This window comes from Stenella coeruleoalba (genome assembly GCF_951394435.1).
Source record: "Stenella coeruleoalba genome assembly, chromosome: 12".
Lineage (NCBI taxonomy): Eukaryota > Metazoa > Chordata > Mammalia > Artiodactyla > Delphinidae > Stenella > Stenella coeruleoalba.
In genome coordinates this window covers 47,250,077-47,275,978 of record NC_137158.1, presented here as the reverse complement: position 1 = coordinate 47,275,978, position 25,902 = coordinate 47,250,077, and the positions used below count along the sequence as shown (strand labels likewise).

General features: G+C 36.4%; 1 protein-coding gene across 11 annotated transcripts; it reads right to left on the bottom strand.

Moving 5' to 3' along the window:
- Positions 1-708: 708 nt before the first annotated feature.
- LOC307195599 (amine sulfotransferase-like) lies at positions 709-16,846 on the bottom strand. 11 transcript variants are annotated; one of them, XM_079939814.1, is made up of 10 exons: positions 16,684-16,846; positions 15,379-15,427; positions 14,472-14,759; positions 13,706-13,853; positions 11,512-11,663; positions 9,016-9,224; positions 6,225-6,351; positions 5,189-5,283; positions 2,520-2,706; positions 709-1,081 (listed from the first exon to the last, which is right to left on the bottom strand). In XM_079939814.1, the coding sequence occupies exons 5-10, from the start codon at positions 11,651-11,653 to the stop codon at positions 960-962; spliced, it is 882 nt and encodes a 293-aa protein (XP_079795940.1). In that variant the 5' UTR covers positions 11,654-11,663; positions 13,706-13,853; positions 14,472-14,759; positions 15,379-15,427; positions 16,684-16,846; the 3' UTR covers positions 709-959. The 11 variants fall into 11 exon arrangements, with proteins under 11 accessions (XP_079795940.1, XP_079795942.1, XP_079795935.1 ...); XM_079939816.1 differs by lacking the exon at positions 15,379-15,427 and having other exon boundaries at positions 14,472-14,592; positions 14,663-14,759; XM_079939809.1 differs by lacking the exon at positions 15,379-15,427 and having other exon boundaries at positions 14,472-14,564; positions 14,663-14,759.
- Between the last annotated feature and the right edge of the window lie 9,056 nt (positions 16,847-25,902).

Genomic DNA, 25,902 nt, shown 5'->3' with positions numbered 1-25,902 from the left:
ATTTTTCTAACTCTTCAAAATGATTTTGTCTTAAATATTTAACTATTAAATACACTTTGAATTAGTTTATTGAGTGATATGTTATGAATACATCTATTTTTAATCCAAATAGTTAAATAATTGCACCATTACATGAAGTAATCCACCTTTGAAACTTCAATCTTTAGTGCAGATTTTCTTTTTTTTAATTAATTAATTTATTTATTTATGGCTGTGTTGGATCTTCGTTTCTGTGCGTGGGCATTCCTCTAGTTGTGGCAAGCGGGGGCCACTCTTCATCACGGTGCGCAGGCCTCTCACTATCGCGGCCTCTGTTGTTGCGGAGCACAGGCTCCAGACGTGCAGGCTCAGCAATTGTGTCTCATGGGCCCAGTTGCTCCGCGGCATGTGGGATCTTCCCAGACCAGGGCTCGAACCCGCGTCCCCTGCATTGGCAGGCAGATTCTCAACCACTGCGCCACCAGGGAAGCCCTTTAGTGCAGATTTTGTGATCTCATAAATTATTCACAGATGCATGTGTTTACATGTGTTTTCTTTATTTCAACACTCATACTGATTTTAAACCAAAGAATTAATGTTTAATTAGAAGAAATAAAGGACTTTTAATGTTGATTAATTCTAAATGTAATTATAGATAATGAAAAAAATACACTCAACAGAAATCTCAATCATTTGAGAAATCTCAATCTCAAATCAAAAGACATGCAGAATTCATTGTGCATGCTATTTTTCCTTTTGTCATATTGGCTACCAATGCCGAATATTACTCAAATCATTTTAATTTAAAATGTTCAAAATGTCCATCAAACTCATGGCAACTAATGTAAGTAAAGCTTACTCATTTTGCTTATTAATAAAGTCGTATAATTAACGTTTATGTGAGCAGCACAAATTAGTATGTATATTTAAAATATGCTTTCTGGCTAGTAGATTTTTTATGTGATTGTTTTACACTGATTCTACTCCTCATTTATATCCCAGATGAACTTCAAGGGAAAATCTTTCATCTTCATTTGGAATATTCTGTCAAATCTTTCATTTTGCTCCACAGTCAAGTGATGTTTCCAGTCTCCGATGGTACCTAGTGGGATAAGCACATGGACAGCACTTGGTGAGGAGATAGCACTATCAGGATAAAAGTTTCCTGCAACCCACTCTAATCTGTTCTCCAAGGCAAGCTAAATGTCTATCTGTTAGTTCCCCATGGGGCTTGATACCGTACTTTTTTCTTATACAGGGATGAGCTAAGAAAAAATCTTAGGATGCAGTAACACAGAAAATAGAGTTATCGTCCACTACCTTATGTATTAGACTTCCACCAGCCACTGCATTAAATTATAGCCTTTCCTTAGAAGGAAAAATAAAGCCAAAATACATGAAGAGATTAAAATATTTAAAAATATTTCAGTAAGTGCCAGGCACCACACTTGTCAAACTACATCTATCATGAATATAATTCTTAACCAACACTTCAAGATAAGTACTACTTCATTAAAAAAATTGGACCCAAATGTTTTCAAGTAATGAAATCAAAGTCACAGAGGTTGGCCAGAGCTGCCATTGCTGCAGTTTTATATGACACAAGTTTGAAACCATCATTATTCAGACAATTTTACAATGAAGATTAATAATTTGGCATTTTTAAGGTATCAGATTTTCTTATGTAAAGGTTATTGTTGGAATGTGGAATAGTAAGCAAGCTTTTATGGGCTTGAAAAATGCTTTATATGTAATCTGATTGAGCAACGAGAAGTGAAAGCTGATAATACATGGGACAAAAGAAGAAACAATAACTTTTTAAAATATCAATATCTACATCAATTTCAATAAGATCTTTAGATAATTAAGATCAATCAATGCCCATCACATAATGCTAACTTATGAAAATTTTAGGGAATAAAATATGAATAAATTAGAGAAGTACCCATTATGTTTTAGAATGGTGTACCTTAAAAGATTAAATTAAAAAATTTTTGAGCTTAAGGAGTATCAGAAGGAAAATATTTTCTTTCTTAACAACTCCTGGCATGTTATAGGAGCACAATAAAAATGTATCACACATTGTTGAATAACTGAATAGCAGATTAGGTTAATGAGGTATCAGTCTACTTTTGACAATGAAGGAAATCTAACACATGAGGAAATTACAATAGTTCAAACCCCGTCTCTCAAAACAAAATACATGTTAACTTTACTTCTAGGATGTTCTAGGAAAAATAAAACAAAGACTTGCAGCTATTCTGGTCACATATATCCTTGCCTCCAGATAAGACTTGTTAACCAATTTTCAAGAGTAGGGTCACTTGTACTAGAAGGAAAGAATCTAATATTTATAAGTCAGAATGGTTCTGTTTCCAGGGATACTTTTAGAGGCTATTTCAGTTAGAATCTTTGGTCCTCTCTAGGGCCCAGATGGCAGTGCTCGGAAAGAAATGTTGGAAGCACTCCTTAATTAATCTAGGGGCCAAGGAGTCAAGAAAACGTTCAACGTTTTGCTCCTCTTAACCACTGAGCATCACCTTTGCGCAGGAAATCTCCTTCTTTTGTTCTTGTCCAGTTTTCAGCTTCTAGAATATAATCGTAATTCGCTTGTGGATCAAGTTTCATGTTCTGAAATGTAGCCTGGTTCACAACAACATCCAAATCCTCTTCACTCAGTTCTTTTTCAAGAAAACTGCTGATTTTAAGCACAGAACTTCTGAGATCCTGAAAAAATTGTGTGTATAAGAGTCTATTAAGCCTATAAGGAATACATGAGTTACAGACCAACATCTTTATCACATATTGGAAAACTGAAAGTGCTTGGGGTTATTCTAAGTCTAAAGTTTGACAAGAATATATTCCTACCTTATTTGTTCTTTGAAAATGAGTGCTCTGGTTGTCAGCTCTGTTAGAGCATCCTACTGTTTGATTTTATAAGGAGAACTCACCTCAATTCATTCAAATAACCAACACTATTAGGATACCTAATAAGTTTTAAAAACTGTGCAAGATGCTGGAGAAGGTTAAGAGAATAATAACATGCTATCTGGGTTCATTAAGAATCCACAGTATCATGAGGAGTAGAGTCAAGCAAGTAATTAAATACCATGGGCACAAGAAAGAAAAGCCCAGGTTTGGATGGCTTCTTTGGTGACTGCTACAAAGCATTTAAAGAATTAACACCAATACTCATCAAACTCTTCCAAAAAATTGAAAAAAAGGGAATACTTTCAAACTCATTCAATAAGGAGCATTATCCTGATACCAAAGCCAGAGAAACACTATGGGAAAAGAAAATTAAAGACCAATATCATGAAAGATAAAAATGCAAAAATCCTCAACAAACTACTAGCAAAATAAACCAACAACACATTAAGAGAATTATATACCATGATCAAGTGGGATTTACTCCTGTCATGCAAGCAAGTTTAAACATATGAAAATAACGTAATGCCACATTTACAGAAAAAAGATAAAGAAACGGCATGATTATCTCAACTGATGAAGAAAAAGCATTTGACAATATCCTTCACCTTTTTGTGACAAAACACTGAATGAAGGAAGAATAGAAGGAAACTACCTCCACCTAAAAGGTCATATATGAATTACCTACTACTAAAATTGTACTCAGTGGTGACAGACTGGAAGATACTTTGCAAAGATCAAGAACAAGACACTTTTTTTCAACATAGTACTGGAAGTCCAAGCCAGAGAAATTAGGTAAGAAAAAGAAATAAACAGCATCCAAACTAAAAAAGAAGTAAAATTATTTCTCTTCACAGACAATATGATTTTATACACAGAAGACCCTAAGATTCTGCAAAACAAACTGTTAGGACTAATATACAAATGTTAAAATGTTGCACAGTACAAAACCAACAGGCAAAAGTCAGTCACTTTTCTATATAATAACAAAGAAAAATCCAAATGGAAATTTTTTTTAAATTCCATTTACAAGTTCAGCAAAAAGAAAAAAATACTTAGGAATAAACTTAACCAAGAGTGAAAGATTTGTGTAGTCAGAACTGCAAGCCACTGCAAAAGAAATTAAAGAAGACACAAATAACTGGACCAACATCCAATGTTGATGAATTGGAAGACTTAATAATGTCAAGATATCAATACTACCCAAAGTGATCCACAGATTCAATGCAGTCTTTATGAATATCCCAGTGACATTTTCTTCTACAATTTATGTGGAATCTCAAGGGACCCTGAAAGTCTAAAGCAATCATGAAAACAGAGAGGAAAGTTGGAGGCATCAGACTCTTGAGTTCAAAACTTACCAGAAAACCACATTTATCAAAACAGTGTGGTGCTGACATAAAGTCAGACAGATAGGTCAATGGAACAGAATGTACAGCCCAGAAAGAAACCCCTACATATAAGATCAAATGAATTTTGAGAAGGGTACCAAGATCATTCAATGGAGAAAGGACAGCTTTTTCAATAAATAGTTTTGAGAAAACTGAATGTTTACACGCAAAAGAATAACTATGGTATGCTATTTATACCATTGACAAAAATTAACTCAAAATGAATTAGGCTTAAATATATTTCTCCAAGGATAATATATAAAAAATGTATAAGCACATGAAAAGATACTCAACATTATTAATCACTAAGGAAAAATAAAGCAAAAACCACAATGAGATACCTCACAAGGACTAGAATGGCTATTATTTAAATAAATAAAATAAGTGTTGATGAAGATGTGGAGTAATTAGAAATACCTCGTGTACTACTAGTAGGAATAAAATGGTGCAGTCAGTATGGAAAATAGTATGAATAGTATGGTGGTTCCTCAAAAAAATAAGTATATAATTACAATATCATCCAACAATTCTACTTGGGGGTATAAACCCACAAGAATTCAAAGGGGTACAACAAAGGGGTACTTCCCTTGCTACGTTTCTGATAGTATCTTTTGTTACCTGGGTAGGCTTTCTCTCCGTACCCAAACTATTTGTCTTAATGTCTCTCAATTACAGATTCTAGTTCTTTTTTTTCTCTCTCCTCTTTCCCCCTTTCTTTCTTCCTCCTCTTTTTCTACCTTTCTCCCTTCCCACTCTCAATTTTATGCATAATCATAGTTTCAGTTATAGTGTATACAGTGATACAAAGATAACTAGGAGAATGCAGTTCATTAACCAAGATAAGAAAAGGTCTCAAAGGAATAATTTTAAAAACAAAACACTCTTCCTACCTTCTTCATCTCCTCATACATCATGAACAAAATATTGAAGTCATGTCTGTGTTCATACCAGCCTCTGATGTGATCAAACCAAAGGCTTCCCATCACTGTGGAAAATTAATACATAAGAAGGTAAAAATGTTGCACTTATTGAACAGCAAACTACAGTTTTTCTTTTCTGTTCTGGATCATCAAGACAAATCAAGCACCCACCACTGGACTAGATCTATGCTACCTTTTTAAAATGGTGTTTGAGCAAACAAGTAAATGGTTTTCACAGAAACCTGCCTTTGCAAGGTACTCTGTGTATGTAAGAAATAGGGAATTCAGAAAAAACAATCTCAAAGAATTCATTTTGAAGATTTCTTTAAGGTAAGCCCCTTCCTTTTCCTACTTCATCCACCTGAAAACATAAGTCTTTATTTCCCCTCTTGTTGCCTGTTTTAAGATCTGTTCAGAGCAAGTTTAGCTATCTATTTATATTGGGCTGGCCAAAAAGTTCCTTCGGGTTTCGCCATGTTACAGAAAAACCCGAAGGAACTTTTTGGCCAACCCAATATTTAGCTAACCTGAATATAATTTCTGAAATGAGTGAGAGCACTGATTGCACATTCCACAAGCCTCTTGCATCAATTAATCCTCCTCAGTGCTGGAATGAACATTTCACAGCTGCCATATAAAGCCTACCCAAGGGCCATGACAGAGCACAAAAACTTCACCCAACCTAAACATTAGCTATATTGAAACACCTGGATCTAACTTTGGATCTAGCCAGTTTGAATTGCTAGGCCATTTGTAGATCTCTTTTCATTTGGTCAAAATATATCTTTGCAACCTTGACAATCCCCAGAGTGGTCCTGCTGAGGACAGAAAAACCTTTGGGTGACAGATTAAGTTGACAGACAATAGTGACCGCTTATGTGCAATTCCTCCTTCTATGATTACCCTTCTCCATCTCCCCAAACTTTTTTCCATGGGTTTGAGAATTGTTGACTAAACAGCAACATTGCCTCATAAAATGTTGCCTGAGAAATGAATTAATAGTTACCTTTTCCATCTAGAAACCTTTTCATGAAATGTTCTATGTTATCGGAAGGTTCAAATGTAACTAACCAATTTGAAAAATGAAAATATGAAGTCAAAACATCCTTGGGGTTTCTATAGATGTAAACAATCTGCAGGGGGAAGAGTGAAACAATTTTAACAATTCTTGGTCATCTTAACAGATATTTTAATATCTACATAGTATTACATCATATGAATGCATAATAATTTATTTTATCTAGGAAAATCATAATACTGCTTTAGGGAAAGACAACTAATTTCGAAAAAAGCATAAGAAAAAGGAAAAATGTTGTGGAATTATGAAGGTAACAGGGTCAGATATACTTATAATGGGCTTTAATTAAAACTTCAAAAAATTCTGTTGATTTACATTTATAACTACTTGATAACTTAGCAAAAATACCAAAAGCTTCTAAACTTATTTACAAGACTAGAATAAAAGCAATACTAAAATAAAGATAGAGCAATTGCAAAAAATTAAAGTATATATATATATTTTTTTATTTTTTATTATTATTATTTTTTTTTTGCGGTATGCGGGCCTCTCACTGTTGTGGCCTCTCCTGTTGCAGAGCACAGGCAGGCTCAGTGGCCATGGCTCACGGGCCCAGCCGCTCCGCGGCATGTGGGATCTTCCCGGACCGGGGCACGAACCCGTGTCCCCTGCATCGGCAGGCGGACTCTCAACCACTGCGCCACCAGGGAAGCCCTAAAGTATATTTTTAAATAATTACAGATAAAAATTTCTGAGTAAAAGAAAACAAAACTCTTCTTGCAGTATGTTAAAACAAGTACTAAACTATAAACAAGTAGGATTTATTCCAGAAATAGAGTATTAGTAAATTATTAATGAATTTCATTTCATTATAAATTGAAGGGAGGTTTGGGGAGGAGGGGAGACGTGGTACTGTCAGATTTGTCAAAAAAGGCATTTTATGTAAGTAGACCTTTTCTGAACAGCAAAAAGAAAAAAAAAAGTAAAATTCCAATTAAACTAAGAACAGGAAAAAATTATTTCTCAGCATCATGTGCCTCAAAAATCAATTGCAAAACAAAACAAAACCAAGAAAAGATATTAAAAATGCTACAAAGACAAGAGAACAACATTCATCATCACCTCCATTATTCTGTTTTTTTCTGCAGATTTTAACTAAGGAAATAGAAGTGCAAATATTGGAAAATAAAGGAATATAAAATGTATTATTATTTTAAGAAGAAATATATTCCAGAGAATATAGGGAAAATTAATAAAACTAATAAGAGAAATTAAGGAAGCCAAATATAATAGTGTACCAAAATCAGTGCCATTTACTTTATAATTAAACAGAAAAAATAATTGTGAAAAAATTACCTGTTCATAATATCCATAAAATAGGAATAAAAAACTGCAACTTCAGAAAAAAAAATGTGTAAAAAGCATGCAGAGAAAAACATAGCACATGAGGTGGGTTTGAAAGTAGACCTGATAAATAGAGCATCAGAATAATGCAGGATGAAATGTTGGAGTACTGCAATGCTAACGATTGTCCTAGAATTAATCTATATAATTGATCAATTCTAATCAATATCTAAATATTATTGAGGGAATAAACATATTAAAAATAAAGTTGATGGCAATTTGCCTTCTCAGTTATAATATGAAGAACTATCACATATTAAACAGATCATACCAATTTTGGTATGAAGAATGCAGGGTCAGAGGGAGGAACTATGGTAATGTAGTATATCAAAGTGCAGACTTCAAATTAGTTGGAAAGACTAAATACTTAACAACTCATAGATGGTCAACTGGCCAACCCCCTAGCAAATATCATGCAATAGTCATATTTCAGATCACATGTATTGCCAGATATAATTTACAGTGAAATGTAAAAAAATAAATACATAAAGTTAATTAGAAAAAATCTGAAGTGTATTTGCATATATTTTCTTTTTTTGGTGAGGAAATGTTTTCTTGGCAAGACACAAGATCCAGAAACTATGAAAGAAAGATTGATAGTTGATTCTATAATATTAGAATCATTCAACAATTTGTAAAGGTAAATTGTTAATTGGGAAAATATGTCCCCCATATAAAGACTTCTGCAAAACAGTAAATAAAAGACAAGCTAGAGAAAAATGGGCAAAGAATATAATAGATATTTCAAGATCTCAAAATATATAAAAAGATGCTCAAAATTATTAAAAACAAAAAGGTTGCAGTTACTTAAGAATGAGATTGTTTTACCTAACACACAATCTCTGGTGAGTGTGAGAGGAAAAAATCATTCTTGCTGTTTGAGAAGTGTGAATTGATACATTATAGAAGGCAAATAGATAATAAGTACCAACACAAAACTTTTGGACACTTCAACCTGAAAATTCTACTTTTAGGAAATCATTTCATCAGGACAAAAAAGTGCAAAGATCTATGAGAATGTTTATTGCTATATGATATGTTCATTGGCTGCCACCTACCTGTCCATCAATACACATTCAATATTGTGTAGTCATACAGCAAAATCCTACTAAACCATTAAAAAATAGAACTATATATGCTGATATAAAATTATTTTTACTATATGTTACATAATTATACTGCAAACAATGATGTATGGTGACCCAATTTATATATATACCTATAATTTTGTATATATTTTTATTATGTAAAACAAGATTATAAAGACTATAGTAATCACATTTGAAAAGATGTGGATGAATGGGGCTGGAAAACAATATCTGAATAAAGTAATTTTGTCTGTGAAAAATGTCTATAAGCTATTTCTGTGACTTACTTTAGCTTTTCGGTTCTTGAGACCTTTCGGTGCTAAATAATACGGGAGGTGGGAAGTGAAGAGACGAGGGGATGGTCTGTTGACATGGTCCATTTTTTGTGCACTGTATTCCAGGAAGGGGACTCTATCACATGTGTTCACCAGTTCACTTCTGTTACGATGTCCTTCAAAATAAATCAAGCTTAATATCTGCTGAGTCCAGATTGTACCTGTGAAAACAAATAATCTTGTTTTCAACTCTGAGTTAATTTTTAATTATAAATGTCAACAGTAAGGCTGTCCTTCTTAAAATGATTTGGAACTTTTATTTCTTTTAATCACTCTAAGGATGTCAATAATTTGCCCAATTTTTTGTTTGTCTGCATTTACATTAAAATTAATGAAGATAAAATCAAGGACTCAGTTTCTTTTTCACTCTGAAGAGCTGTGATGGTTCTGACTCCATGATAGCAGTGATTCAGATTAATCTTTCAGCTCCTCTCTTTCCTGTACTTCAAGTAAAGTCTGTTTCCACAATTTTCTCTGGCTACCTTTGTTTCTCTTTCCTTAGTCTCCTTTCTTAGAGTGTTATCTTTTAGAAGACAACTTAAGGGCTTCCCTGGTGGTGCAGTGGTTGAGAGTCTGCCTGCCGATGCAGGGGACACAGGTTCGTGCCCCTGTCCGGGAGGATCCCACGTGCTGCGGAGCGGCTGGGCCTGTGAGCCATGGCCGCTGAGCCTGCGCGTCCGGAGCCTGTGCTCCGCCACGGGAGAGGCCACAACAGTGAGAGGCCCGCGTACCGCAAAAAAAAAAAAAAAAGTTAAGAACTCAAGTCCTCTTTTACTTTTTTTGTTTACTTATTGTGTAGCATAAGTCTTCCCACACAATATTGAATAACAGTAGTGACAGCAGGCATTCTTTTCTTGTTCCTGATTTTAAATGTAATATTTATTTGTATCACTGTTGCACACGATATTGTGGAAATTTTGGTAAACTCTATCAAGTTGAAGAAGTTCCCTTTTCTCCTTAGTTTGCTAATGGTTTTCATTATGAATGACTGCTGAATTTTTTGAATGCTTTATTGAGATGATAATTCAGGCTTTCTCTTATACTTCAGTAATGTGGGTGAACTACATTAATAATTTTTTAAACCAATCTTGATTCTTGAAAGAAACCCACTTTTGTCATAGTGTATTTATGATTTAACATTGCTATATGTGTTTTGCTTATATTGGGTTTAGGATTTTTGCATTTTTGTCCATGAATATATCATCAATGTTCTAAAAGGATGTGAGATGCCAAAAGTCTCACAATGTCACTATGCAACTGATGTACCTACGTGATAGATTTGATGCAATTTATAGTGAATCCTGGGGAGACTCACTAATCTCCCCTCCAAGATGAGCAAGAATCCAGCAAGCTGCACTGGGGACTGGTGTGTTGTGTCCCAAACACTAGACTAGGATTAATGGGAAAGAAAAGACTCTTTTATGGACAGCTGTGCTTGACCTAAAACTAAGCAAACTGAGATACCACTTACATCAAATGCAGGAAAAAAAAAGCTCAATCAGATGTGCTCATAAGTTCTGAGAGTGGAAGAATTCAGGGGTAAAGCAACGTGTTACTAATTTGGGGAAAGTAAACAAGGTCATGATTTTCAAAGTAGATTAAAAGGGAGGGACTGGAGCATTTTCATGAAAATCAGGAACACTTTTTTTTATTGCCTTAGACTCCAGTATATCTTTGAACCACATTAAATACTCTGTACAACATTGCTTCAGTGGCGCCAGTCATCCTATCATCCTATGTTCTGAAAAGTGCAATATAAAAAAATAAGGTTGGGTTTTTGTCTTTTTTTTTTTTTGGAATTTAAGATTAAGAGCAATTAATTTTAGTTTAAAATTATTGTATTATGGGGCTTCCCTGGTGGCGCAGTGGTTGAGAGTCCGCCTGCCGATGCAGGGGACACGGGTTCGTGCCCCGGTCCGGGAAGATCCCACATGCCGCGGAGCGGCTGGGCCCGTGAGCCACGGCCGCTGAGCCTGCGCGTCCGGAGCCTGTGCTCCGCAACGGGAGAGGCCACAACAGTGAGAGGCCCGCGTACCGAAAAAAAAAAAAAAAAAAAAAAATTATTGTATTATTCTAAGGAAATAAAAAACAATTAGAGTAATTGAAAAGAATATTAGGAATTAGTTCTGACTGAGATATGATTGTAACAAAAATCTTCCTCGGTTTTTAAATATATTTTCTTCAATTCTCAGACCAAGCCAACAGGTCAGTATTTACCAAGTACCTCCTCTTGGTTCAATATTTGGTTTCTTCATATATTCCATCAGAAATGACAATATATGCATTACAAATGCATAGAGATTTGAGATTTATTTAACTTTTTGTGATCCTAAACAGTTCTGTAAATGTAGATGGGTTACCGTCAGTGTCTGGAAAAGGGCACATTTGTCCACATGAATTACCAAACCATGGTGAAGACTAAAACAGGTGGCCACTCCTCAAACTTACCAGATTTTGGATATGTAATTATAAACACATCATCATCTCTAATTTCAAAATCATCTAAATGTTCTACAAGGTCAACATCAACTAAAGAACGTTGAAAATAACAGCCTTTAAAGTTCAATAAATATGTGTCTGTGTTGTCCATAATTATTCACCTACAAGTAAAAACAGATACAATTATTTCAAAGTTCTGAGTATTTCATAATAACGACTAACACTTCCTGAGTGTTCAGTATGTGCAAAATGTCCCATGTGTATCAACTCATTTAGCATACAAACCACCTTCTCTATATTAAATCATTTACTCTTCACAGCAACCCAAAGTTGCTAAAGGTATTGTTATTACAACTACTTCAAGGATTAAGAAACTAAGACACTAAGAGGTTAAACATCTTTTCCTAAAACCCCATGAATGAGTTATAATCATGATTCCAAACATACAGATGAGAAAATTAAGGCACAAGAGGTTCGGCAAACTATTCAAGGTGGCCCAGCTGCAAGAGTGATGCCAATTTAGCCAGAGTCCATGCTTTTAATCACTTTATCATATTTTCTTAATACTTTATATTTTTATTCTTTTTTGTTGCTGTTGTTTTTTGTGGTACACAGGCCTCTCACTGTCGTGGCCTCTCCTGTTGCGGAGCACAGGCTCTGGACGCGCAGGCCCAGCGGCCATGGCTCATGGGCCCAGCCGCTCCGTGGCATGTGGGATCTTCCCAGACCAGGGCACGAACCCGTGTCCCCTGCATCGGCAGGTGGACTCTCAACCACTGCGCCACCAGGGAAGCCCTATATTTTTATTCTTACATTTTTTTCATTGTTCCAGAAATAGAAAATTCTTTAATTAATATGATTTTTATTTCTTTTTTTTTTTTCTGGAACATAAATAATCTGCTATCTGTGAAAGAAGCTTCTGAGGCTTTGAGATCTGATACACTGTTTGAAATGAATTGTGGGAAATGTTTTGCATGAGAAATACTTATTGCATTTCCTTTGGAAATGTTCCCTCATATAGTTGCAAGATGTTTTATGGTAATCGTCATATTTTCCAAAAGGAGTTTTTTATCAGAATTCTGAAATAAATCTAAAAATGAAAGCCAAAAATCAGAAGCAAACTGTCTAAAGATACACCTGTTCAAAAATTGGACCAGGGACTTCTCTGGTGGCTCAGTGGTTAAGAATCCGCCTGCCAATGCTGGGGACACGGGTTCAATCCCTGGTTGGGGAAGATCCTACATGTTGCAGAGTAGCTAAGCCTGTGCGCCACAACTACTGAAGCCCACGCACCTAGAGCCCATGCTCCACAATAAGAGAAGCCACCGTAATGAGAAGCCCGCGCACCACAACGAAGAGTAGCCCCCACTCACCACAACTAGAGAAAGCCTCCACACAATAATGAAGACCCAACACAGCCTAAATAAATAAGTAAATAAATAAATAATTTTTTAAAAGTTTACAATTGGACCAGGCAAGCATTTCTTTATTAGCCATGCCTGAGAAATGTTGAATGTGAAATAGGTGAGGGATCCCAGAAGTTCTAATAACGTTAGATTTAGAATAAGCATATATTTTCATTATGCACTTTTAAAAATTTCTGTGAACACCAAGAAAATGAATTTGTTAAAAAGCTGCACATATGGTTTTGTCTAAATTGCATGTCAAGAAACAATTAATCCCTTTACAAACAATCAAACTTGAAGTGAAAACCAAGGATGACAGTGTGAGTCACTGTCACATACCTCCTGATGCCCCACAAAGCCACCCCAAACATGCCCTAAAAAACACCAATTTCAGAAACTCAGAATGCTGAGAAGAGAGGAAAGAGCGCCAGGCATTCCACAGAAACCTTCTGAGCATCACTCTTTTTTGCTATTTGTAAGCTTAGTCTCTCTTGCACTGTCTCAGAAGAGAGAAAATTAGAGAGCTTTTTGTTACAGAAACAAGAGAAAAAGAGTGTAGATTCATATAGGATCTCAGTATTGGCAAATCATATATTGTTTGTATCTCCTTGATGAATATAGAAGAAAGTGCTTGGATAAAGAGATAGGACATCTAATGTCTCCCTCTTATTCATTCACTGAAGTCTGAAAGAAGAGAAGGAAAAACAGAAAATTGAGGAGAAAAAAATAAATACATTTGTATGCTGAAGAGAGGGTGCGACTTGAAAAGGCTCTAAATCTACCCTTTTTCTACTCACTGTTACAGATATACTGAGGAAGCAAAATCCACTTCTGATATCACTTTAAGGATGATAGCGATCCACTTGTGGTCGAGAAAGAAATATTCCCTGCAGAGTTTGTCTTGGCCAATGAGTAGTGTTCCAGGGTGTAAACAGCTAGCTCAATCTGGAAAAATAAATTGGGTAAGATTTAGTTGGCATTAACATTATCTGTTTACTCCAGAAAAAGCAAAGGAGTCGAATACTAGAGAACTTCAGGTACACAGTAGTCCTGCTTACTTAATTTTGGCATCCGTACAAAACACAAATCAATCTGTGTGATACACCAACCACATCAACAGATTGAAGGATAAAAACCATATGATCATCTCAATAGATGCAGAAAAAGTTTCTGACAAAATTCAAAAACACCCATTTATGATAAAAAAAAAAAAAAACTCTCCAGAAACTAGTTTACCTAGTTCTCCACATTGGGGGGGAATCAGATATCATGAACTGGCTCAGAGGTATGCTAATGGGGAAATGCTGTGTGGGCTATACATTTTATCACTTGTACTTAATTGCCACACAAGCAGTGTACATGTGCTTTTAGCAACACACTTAAAACAAGCAGTGATACATGTCATGGATAGTTATACTCTGTGACAACTCCACTAGAGGATTTTCTTTTCATCCTGAACATTGGGGTCAAAAGTATGGTTAGAAGTAAAACAATAAATTTCCATTTTGATAGGAAGACAAACACTTGGTAACAGTGCAATTGAATTAGTTGGATGGTTCTTACAGGTCTGGTCCAGATTTTTATGTCAGCTGTCTTCCACTGCTATTGTCTCCTTCTCATCCCGCTGTGAGTGTCATTTGGGGTCAGCAGTCTTTTCTATAGACAGTCCAATGCAGAGGCCCTTCTTAAATGGAAATACGAATTCAGGAGTCAATTCCCTTCACTTCTGTTGTACATGTGCTAGTTAAGAGTACCTGATAAGAGTCCTTTTATTTAGTTTGGAGACAGTCCTTTAAATGATGTCTTTTCCAGTATGCGTAGCCTCTTAGATAGATGTAGGTCACAGGGCATCTGATCTTCAACCAAAGATAGATTACTGTGATCTGCTTTAGAAACAAGCTTAGAATATTCTTTTACTAATTCAATTAAACTTTATAATAATGTAACATAGCAACAAGGACACATCTTGGACTTAGATAATAAATGCAAAGCCTCAGTAAATACAAAACTTCAATATCCACAAATGTATATTATTGAAACACAATTTTTCTCTCTGGATTATCCTCATTTTTACTAAATCCAGCTAAATTAAGGCTGATTTGTTCAAAATAAGTCTGGTTTCAATAAACATGGCCTGATTATTCATATAAATGTAATTGCTCATATAGGCTCTTTTAAACTGGCTGCACTGGAACTTTTCATTAGGAATCTCAGATTGAACTTTTAAAAGGCCTTTCAAGGCCAGGAAAGCCATGCCAATGGCTTGCCTTCAGATTCTGCCTGTGATATACATATATTGGTCAAATTTGTCTCTTTTCCAGGTCACCAGAATATCTAGATTTCTGCACATGCCAAGAGACAGTTTTTTCCATTCACCTGATAAGGTTGCTCTGGACCCAAGAGTCTCCAATTTCTGGAGGAACCAGGCAGCAAGAAAAATATTTTAATTTTAACCACAAGTGTAAATTACCAAATTGTTGTAAATCATGAGTAGCTTGAGGAAAAGTGCTTTTTTATATCTGAAAAACAAAGATTAGAAGCCAGTAGTGTGTCAGACAAGTCATAAAAATTAGTCATATTTAGTAGTTCATTTAATCCCATATAATTAATCTTTGTTCTGTTTGAGCCCAGTTTTTCCATTAGTTTCATTGACCTTGGCTGATGATTGAGGATGATAGTGACAGTGATAATTTCAAGAAGTTCATGAAGTTTTTGTTAAGGCTTGTATGATTTGTCCAGTGAAGTGGATGTCTTGATCACTGGAGATTGTAGAAAGTACACTCCAAGTGGGAAACACATTTTCTAACCTTTTCCTTTTCATTGTGAGGGTATCAGCCCTGCAACCAGGGAAAACTTTAACCCACCGAATAGAAAATGAGGTTTGTCAGGAGCCAGGAAAAGTCAAGTGGCCATCTTGGACTTCCCATAGCCCTGATTTTAAAAAATATACAGCTATTGTTTATTCATTTTAAATTTCCTGATTTAGGAGTAGACCGTTTCCATGTTATAAGGTCACCAGAATGGCAGAAGTCTGACAATGAGGAGCTCAGTCTTAATGATGTACAAAATTCTTTTCTCAAAGTGCCTTTTTCACAACACTTTTATCACTTTCTGGATTCATATTAATTTGTCCCTTATTCTTTCCATCCAGAAACAGCCAACTGTAGGACTGTTATTGGCATCATTATTTTCCTCAACAAAAATATTTCCAGTCTTTATATCTTCTCTCGCTGGCAATGTATCTCCTACTTGCATTACACATTGAAATGTTTCCTATATCATTTTAGTAGTTTTAATTACACGTTATAATTTTTAACCCTTAAACAAAAAAACCTTGTTCTCTAGTGAGAACTAAGAAGAAAGCAATTGTGAATTGTTTGTCATATTGGCATTCTCTGATTTGCAAATTTAAGAATATATTCTATAACCTCTAAAAACATGCATTTTCCCAAAGCACAATTTCTTTTCTCAAAGTGGCACAAGACATGTGTCTAATAAACACAAACATCTTTAGTTTCCCTCTTGCAAGAAGATAAAAGTAGGTAAATTTAGATTTGTTTCATTTGTAAGCACTTACCTTTCTTTAAGCCAATTAAATAAAGCTCATTTTCAAATTAACCTCAGCAATATTATCCAAAGACAAAGACACATACTGAGACATACATACATCCAAACAAACAGAGATCTCTTTGTTTCATCTTTTTATAGTTCATGAATCAGCCATTTCAATTAAACATACCAGTTTACAAATAACAGTCAGAATAGTCAAACTTACACATTTGATTTTAAAACGCTTCTTTTTCTTCCCTTTTTTCCTCCCTTGGCTTGAAGTTCTACTAATTAACCCAAGGCTGAAGTCCCAGGCAAAGTGGGCTGTGTTTTTACTTCAAGGACATGATAAGAGTTAACTTCAAGTTTTCTCCTAAGAATATTTTTGTTCTCTCAGGGTTAGTGTTCTGAAAAAAGTATTTTATCAAGCCAACTTTCTATAACTGCACATGGGAAAAGGGCCAGTTTTGGAATTTCCAAAGAGTTTCATCTCAACAAGTTTTCTCCAGAGTCTAAAGAATATTGTGACCACAGTGTTAAATTATTTTTTCCTTATTTATAGGTTTATAATTATAGGTTGACCAGTCTGCCACAATATTCCCTAGAGGGTTGTCAGTTGGAAATGAAGAAGCACTTCCCATGTTGAGTCAAATTAAACACTGCCATACTCCCTCTGAAGACTGTAGGTGAGAATCCTTCCTTGTAGCTTCTAGATTATGGTGTTTGCTGAAAATCTTTGCCATTCCTTGGCTTACATCACTCCAAACTCAGCCTCTGTCATCACATGGCCATTTCACTCCGTATCTTTCTTCTTCTTATAAGGACACCAGTTTTATTAGATTAAGGACACACACCACTCCAGTGTCTGAATATAATTAATTATATGTACAATGACCCTATTTCCAAAAAAATGTTACATTTTGAAGTAATGGGGGTTAAGACATTAACATGCCCTTTAGGGATAATTCAAGCTATAGCAAGTTTAATAGATTTTTTTTTCATGTCTATCTCCTCCTTTCAAGGATGCTACAAGGTTCTATGTGCCGTGCTTATACTCCATGACCATTTTCCCTTGACTGTAAGTTGACTGCTCACAGAAGCTAGATGACCTAACCTATACCCTTCAGTTTCTCTCCCTGGAGTTTTCATGTGAATTCAACAACACCAGCCTATCTCTGTTTGTTATTTGAACTAATTTCATTTGGATTTAGTGTCTGACTACAATCATGCTGAAGCACAGCTAGTCTTCAGAGACACAAAAAAGAATGTCTTCTTCACATAAAGAACACAGAAATGAGAGACCACGAAAATCCAAGACAAGAGAGAGAGAGAAAAAAATTGAAAAAATATGTGAATCCCTAATGGCTTCATACCCTTTGGTTCTAGTTCTTCAGGAAGGTATGACAATTTCTTCTGATTTCTTGAATCGTATCAATCATAATCATATTATGCATAAACTGGTCAGAAGTAGATTATTCTTATTTGCAACAATGTGCTTGACCAAATGCCAGGGAAATCATTTTTAAAATGAGAGAAAATCTCAGATTCATATTCCCACAGATATGTAAATAGATGTTTTAACTGTAAAAAAATAATCCAATTGTATGGACGTGGAAAAAAAATGTTAGTTTAAAAAAACTGGAGTGAATGTAAAATTTAAATTACAGAAGACTGAGTTAATTGAAAGGAGTTGAGAAGCTTCCTAGAAATGAAATTACAGGATAATAGGACGTAACGATTTTTAAGACTATTGATCCTGTATCAATATTGCTATAAAGAAGATTGGAAATGATTTCCATTTCCACAAAAATATATGAGAATGTTTTTTTCATCCTAGTCTTTCTAACATTGAGCATTCTGCATTTTTAAACTTTTGCTAATTATGACTAAATGTTTTGCATTTTCTATAAATGGCAAGATTTTGGTTGTCTGGTCTCACAAAATGTTTGCATGTTCAGGAATTATTTCACAATTTTTATTAATTATGACATAAATACAGAAAAATTCACAAATTCTACATGCACGTCCCAATGAAAATTTTCAGTAACAACACCTAGGGAACCAGCACTAAGACTCAAGAAAAGAATATTACCAACACCCCAGGAATTCCTTCATTTACCTGTCCAGAGGTAATAACTCTGCTTCTAACCCATAGAGTAACTTTGCTGTTTTTTAAATCTTACATAGCAAATCATTCAACAAGTGCCCGGTTTTTCTCACTGAATATTACGTTTCTGAGGTTCATGTATATTTTCCATGTAGTCGTAATGCATGCATCCTAATTGTGTTTCCTTATTTGAAATGCCATAATTTTTTTTTTAACTGTACGTGGACATTGAGCTGTTTCCATTTGTTGACTATTAAGGACAGTGGCGCTTGAACTGTTTATGATTGTAAATTTCCTAAATTTTTTCTTTTAAGTTTCTTCCACTGCTTTTATGCTTCACGAGTTTTTCTCTATTTGGGAATTATAAACAGATTCACCTATATTTTTCTAGTTACCAAAATAACTTATCTTAAATATTCAAATATGAAATGTGAAAATTAAATTCCACGTGGTGGAATTAGTTTAGTGAGTAATATGCTTTGGGCACAGTTACAGGTACAGCTGAAACGGAGCAGTACCCTAAGGTCCTTGCTCGTGTCCTCCATCTGCCTTTTGTCTGTGGAAAAACTTTAAGTTTCTTATTTCTCTGATAAGTTTAATCGGAGAAGTGAGAAAATGCAGAAACAAAGGAAAACAGTCAAATGAGACCACATAATAATGTAGTCATTAAGCAAAGTCAAGGCCCCTTAGTTCTCCCTCAAGGGCTGTAGATAATATTCTGAGCCATGTCCTCTGAGCTGTCTTATAGAGACTGAAACCCCTACCAGGTGGAAGAAGTTAACTACATGATGACCAGGCTGTAGCCATGACACAGGCTGCCACAGTTCCGAGAATTGGCCTCAAAGAAATGGAAACAAACTGACCTTGGAACTGAAGATTAACTGTACTTAAAACAATCAAGATGACACTGGTCAGACCACCGATGACCGATTTCAAGATGACGTCAGAGCTGACTGTGCTGTTTCTGCATGTAGCCACCTCGCGCCGTCTATAAAAGAAAGGTCTTGCCCCCGACTGTCAGTGGGGGGCAGTTGGCCTGGCACAGACATTCCCCCCACCCCGGTTGCAGGCCTCGGAAATTTCCTTTCCACCAACCTTGCCTCTTTATTGGCTTTTGAGCGGCGAGCAGCCAGACCCCACTTTCGGTTACACAACCGAAACTATTTTCAAACAAATAGTTAAATAATTGAACCATTAAATAATTACTCCATTTTTGAACCTTTGATTGCCCTTCAGACTTTGTGATCTGGTAAATTATTAATAGATGCATTGTGTTTACATGAGATTTCTCTATTTTGACATTCACAATGATTTTAAACCAAAGACTTAAGGTTTAAATAAAAGAATAAAAGGATTTTTAATGTTTGATTGATCCTAAATTTAATTGCATATAAAGAAAATATACACGCTACAGAAAACTCTCTCCATACATTTACAATTCATGTTGCATGCCTTTTGTCTATCCCTTTATCATATAGGTTACAAATGCAAACTATCTCTCAAATCATTTTAATTTTCAAAATTTCAATGTGTTCATCAAACTCATGACAACTAATCTAAGCACAGTTTAGTCACTTTGTTTTGTAATAAAATTGTATAATTAACATTTGTATGAACAGCACAAATTAATATGTGTATTAAAATATGCTCCCTGGTTAGCAGATTTTTTTATATGATTCTTTCACATTGATTCTACTCCTCGTTTATATCCTAGATGAACTTCAAGGGAAAATCTTTCATCTTCCTTTGGAAAATTCTGTCAAATCTTTCATTTTGCTCCATGGTCAAGTGATGTTTCCAGTGTCCAATGATACCTCGTGGGACAAGCACATGGACAGCACCTGGGTGAGGAGGTAGCACTAACAGGACAAAATTTCCTACAACCCACTTTAATCTCTTCTCCAACCCAAGCCAAATATTCATTAGTTCTCTGTGGGGTTTGGTACCTCACTTTTTCTTACAGGGTGATGAGCTAAGAAACAAATATAGGACGCAGTAACATAGACAATAGGGTTATAGACCAGTTTCTTATCTGTTAGACTCCACCAACCACTACACACTATCTGGTTTGGAACATAACTCAAGCTCTTCCTAACACACTTCCCCTCACTCCTGTCCCGTAGCCACTGCACCAGGCAAGGCCACATTGTATTTCTCACTTAGAACAACTCTTAGTAGCTTTGGAGTTCATAGTTTCATCTTTCCTATTGTCACCTTTCATTAAATAAAAACTTAATCCAAGGAAGGCTTCAATCCCTTTTTACCGAAGAAATCATTACTGCTAAGAAAATAAGAGTTTAATGTGACAGACACTTGACCTTATAATTATTCAGACTGCCTTTTTCCACGATTTCTAAATGTTAAAAAATAAGCCATTTCTAGAAGACAAAGTATGTTAATAGAAGAGAAAAATTATGAGATTCCAACTAAAGTGAATAAATTAAGGCAAGTAAACTGAATCTTATGGTTGGTGAACTTTCTAATTCATTTCCAGTCTTATAAGGGTGAAAAGGTGGAAAACTTACTAGCTTAAATTATTTAAGCACAGACTCTGACCTATTATTGACTGATCACTAAGCTATGCTGCTATGCAGGCCCATATGTAAATATAAAACTGCAACTTTTAATTTCTTTTAATGAGTGGAGACATCAAAGTTTGCATCCTGCTGGGGAAACAGCTTCCATAGAGTTAATTTTATTCTTAAGTTCATTAAATTGCCTTTCTGAGTTATCTTGTACCTCGTTGAATTTCTTCAAAACAGCCATCTGAATTCTTTATCAGTTAGATTGCAGCATTCTGTGTCTTTCGATTGCTTTGCTGAAGAATTGTTTTCTTCTTGTGATGCCGTATTACTGGGCAATTTCCTAGTGTGTGATAATGTTAAAATGCACCTTTACCATCTCATTTGAAATGGCAAACACCTTTCTTATTTAGGGAAGGCTTTGTTTACCTTGATTCAACAGATCGACAATTAGAAATCTTTCTTTTGTTTTCCAGAAGCTGGCTCTTAGCACAAATTTTTGGTTTCTTTTAGTGGAGCTGACTTGCAACTAAAGTTGGGAGTGACCCTAAAAAATACGGCATGAAAAGAAGGTGGTGGCAGCGTGGGAGAGATATATGCATAGCACTGGGGCTTTGGCTGTGTCTAGAGCCCGTAGGGAGTCCCAGGGGACTGTGGGTTGTCCTCTTGCTGAAATCATGGGGTGGACAGCAGGAAATGTGATCCGTTATTCTCTTTGTCTGCCTTCTTCCCTTTCCTTTCCCTCCTCCCGGTCACTGAGGTCTCTTCACAGATACAGGTGCTGCTGGAGAGCAACAGGTCTCTCCAGCTGCACCCGGGGGAGCCAGACAGATTTTCACTAAACACCTTTCTACCTCCTTGGCTAGAGAGGCCACCACTGCCACCTTTGCCTCTATAGCAGCCGTGACACCCTCGGCTCCACAGTCTCCTTCGAGGTCCAACCCACCCACTTTCAGATGCACAAAATGGATGTTTCTCAGGTGTCCTGGTGTGCTGTGCAGAGTCACTTTTGTTTGGTTATGGATGTCCAATTAGTTATAAATCAAAGGAGAAGAGTAAAGGAATATCTTACGCCACCAAGGTGCTGATGTCATTCTCTGTTTCTTTTATGTCAATGGGTGTGATTGAGACTTGGAAAAAAGAAATCTCTTCTCTCTGAATTTTTTCTAAGTGGGCGTTGATTTAAGGTTTAAATGCAGTTCAATTGTTTCCTGGGAAAAACAGGGATGCAGGAAATTTTAGGCAGGGAACCTAAGACGGGCCACATTCCAAGGAACAACTACAGGTGCCTATTTTTCTGTATAAAAACCTTACTCATACTAGAAGAGAGAGAATCTTATCTGGGAGTCAGAATTTTCTCTGAGAGCAATCCAATCTAGAGGATAAAGCCCAACATGGTCATCCAAAGCTCCATAAGATTCTAGAATCAAAACCCTATCACTCGGGGCTTCCCTGGTGGCGCAGTGGTTGAGAGTCCGCCTGCCGATGCAGGGGACACGGGTTCGTGTCCCGGTCCGGGAAGATCCCACATGCTGCGGAGCGGCTGGGCCCGTGAGCCATGGCCACTGAGCCTGCGCATCCGGAGCCTGTGCTCCGCAACGGGAGAGGCCACAACAGAGAGAGGCCCGCGTACCGCAAAACAAAACAAAAAACCCTATCACTCAAGTTCTTGTTCCGGGATGGTGGCATAACTCCTTTCAGCCTATCTTTCAAATATCTATAAACTCTCTGGACAAGTGACTTAAAAACCCACGACTAGTTGAAGATACCGAAGAGTAAACGAAGGCAGACATTGCGTGGAGGGGATGCAAAACTTGAATAATTGGTCATGACGGGGATGGTCTCCTATTTTTTGTTTGATAAGTTTTGGGTTTTGCCCTCTTTGTCCCTGGAGCCAGCCACTGTTGTCCAAAAATACTGGTGGTTAAAAACGCAATAGATTCCTTAACCACTAGATGACACTTGCAAACCCAGCATTTTCAAGATAATTTACTCATTTTGGTTGATAGATGGTGATACAGTCCTCTTCAAGATCAAAAGAGGTATTTAACATCATTTACAGAGTGAACAGGCAGTCTCAGGAATACACTCTGTGCTTAACAAAAAGGACTCTATTACGAACAAAGAGTTTTTTCTGAAATGGTAATAATGTATTGTATCAGGTGGCAATACAGAATAAAACTGACTTCCCCATTCACAACCATGCTTGGGCATGTGCTTATCTTTGCTTATTTTTTCATCATACAAATTATGAATAATTAAAGAAACTCATCTCACTTGCTACAATACAAGCAGTACCGTCTTTCTGATATAGCTAGAACCTAACATTCTTGAAGCATAACTGCAGGACCTGCATGATTTTCATACCCACAGGGATTTTCAATAGATTATACTCTGTGCTTATTTATTAACTAAGCTATTTGCTACCTTGAAGCTGCCTCCTGGCACTGAGTCAAATTCAAGACAAGGCTCTAATTATATGATCTCAATTTAATTCTCCTATAACAAAATTAATGATTTATACTCCATGACTAAGCCCTGTGTGAAAAAGTATACATTTTCTATTTTCTATACCAATTCATCTTATTCACAAATCCTCCTTCCCACTAACAAAATAAATAAATAATAAAACGATAGATTAAGATTATATGTCTCCTCCAGTGTTGAACATGGACTTGAGGTAAATTTAATTAAGACACTTTAAACTCCCTGTCAAGCTGTTTCACTCCTCCTAACTTATCTTTCCTCCTACTTCTCCTTCTCAAAACGGTCTGCATACTGGTGGGGGGAGTCTCGTCTAGACTGGCCTATGCTCTGTCTTCTCAAGCTTTGCAGACCTCCAGGGAAACGTCTCTCCTTCCACCGCGGCCTCTGGCACAGGTGTGTGTTGCATGAAACTGGCAGCTGCTGGTGACCGTGGACCTGCTTTGCCTGAGGTCTCAAGTTCCTCCTACTCAGGAGCCTCTTATCCCCCCTCCCAGGTTTCTTCTTGTCCGATTCTATTATTACTTCTTCATCCTTTATAGAGCTTGGCGGAACTTAACGTCCTAGAAAAATAGTTCTCAGCCCTATCACATCCCCACATCTTTGGGGGTTTTCCCTCTTTTTTTCATAACACTTTTTGTTTAAGTTGAGGTGTGATTTACATCCTATAAAATTCATGAATGTTAAGTACGTAGTTGATGAATTTTGTAAAATATATACAGTTCCCTCAACCCAGGAAGTTCTCATGTGATCTTTTCCAGTTAATCTCCCATAACTCAGAGGAAACCATTGTTTTGATTTTCTTAATCAACATTGATTAGATTTCCCTGTCCTAAAACTTTACCTAAAGCGCATCAATTATCTTTTGCTAAACAGAAAATTGTTGATAGTCATCCATGTTTGAATGTGTACCAGTAGTTTGTTCCTTTTTATTGCTGAGTAGAATTATATTGCATAAATATAACACAATTTGTTCATTTACCTATCAAGAGATATTTTAGGACAATTATGAATTACGCTGCTATGTATATTCTTGTACAACACTTTTTGGACATACATTTTACATCTCTTGTACAAATACCTAACGATAAAATTACTGGGTTGTAGAATAGATGTACTGCTTACTTTGTAAGAAACATCCAGTTTTCTAAAGCGCTCGTGCCATTTTTCACCCCAGCATCAGTGTGAACAAATTGCAGCTGCTGCACACCTGCACCAACATTCAGATTGTTCGGGGGTTTTTTTGTTGTTGTTTTTTTTTGCGGTATGCGGGCCTCTCACTGTTGTGGCCTCTCCCGTTGCGGAGCACAGGCTCCTGATGCTCAGGCTCAGCGGCCATGGCTCACGGGCCCAGCCGCTCCGCGGCATGTGGGATCTTCCCGGACCGGGGCACGAACCCGTGTCCCCTGCATTGGCAGGCGGACTCTCAACCACTGTGCCACCAGGGAAGCCCCAGATTGTTCGTTTTTTAAAAAATTTTAGACATTCTAGTGAGTGTAAAGTATATTATTGTGATTTTTTCATTGTAATTCCTTTACTTTCCTAACATAAAATCCATAAACAACATGACCTAACTACATATGAAATTTGAAAAATAAATCAATATAATACCGATTATAAAGAAATACAAAGAAAGTTACAAATAAAAAATAACGTGTATTTACATATGAAATACTCAAGTATTCCTGCAATATAAGATTTCATAGAGTAGGCCAGTCATTTCACCTACAAGCAGAATCACCATAGAGGGAACAACTCTAATGAATGCAATATATACATCGCCTTGGTAATTCATGTTGAATATGAGGAGTTGTTACCTGCAATGTTTTTTTTTTTTTTTTTTGGCTGCGTTGGGTCTTCACTGCTGTGCGTGGGCTTCTCACTGCAATGGCTTCTCTTGTTGTGGAGCACGGGCTGTAGGCGCTGGGCTTCAGTAGTTGTGCCTCACGAGCTCTGGAGCGCAAGCTCAGTAGTTGTGGCGCAGGGGCCCAGCTGCTCCACGGCATGTGGGATCCTCCCGGGCCAGGGCTCGAACCCGTGCCCCTGCATTGGCAGGCGGATTCTCAACCACTGCGCCATGAGGGAAGCCCCCTGAAGTGTTATTTTTTTGATGTTGAAATTTTTTTTATAAATTTCTGGAAACAAAATACAATCTTTTCTTAATTTGAATGGTAACAATATTCTGAAGTTCTTAAAATTATGCAAAATAAACTTTGAGTTCACACACAACTGGAATTAGTTCAACTCTAAGGTAGTTAGACAGGTTTTTCACAGCCTTGAATGTCCAGAGGAAGGTGAGAAATTTGTGCAAGATTCAGAATAGTTTTTCTTG

What these genes read in the sequence shown, in the direction of transcription:
- LOC307195599 (XM_079939808.1), bottom strand. Translation starts at nt 11,653, where the DNA reads ATGGACAACACAGACACATATTTATTGAACTTTAAAGGCTGTTATTTT. An exon ending in AAGGTTTCTAGATGGAAAAG is followed by an intron (nt 5,284 to 6,224) that starts GTAACTATTAAT and finishes AATTTTCCACAG; the next exon opens with TGATGGGAAGCCTTTGGTTT. An exon ending in AGGAGATTTCCTGCGCAAAG is followed by an intron (nt 1,082 to 2,519) that starts GTGATGCTCAGT and finishes TTATCCCACTAG; the next exon opens with GTACCATCGGAGACTGGAAA.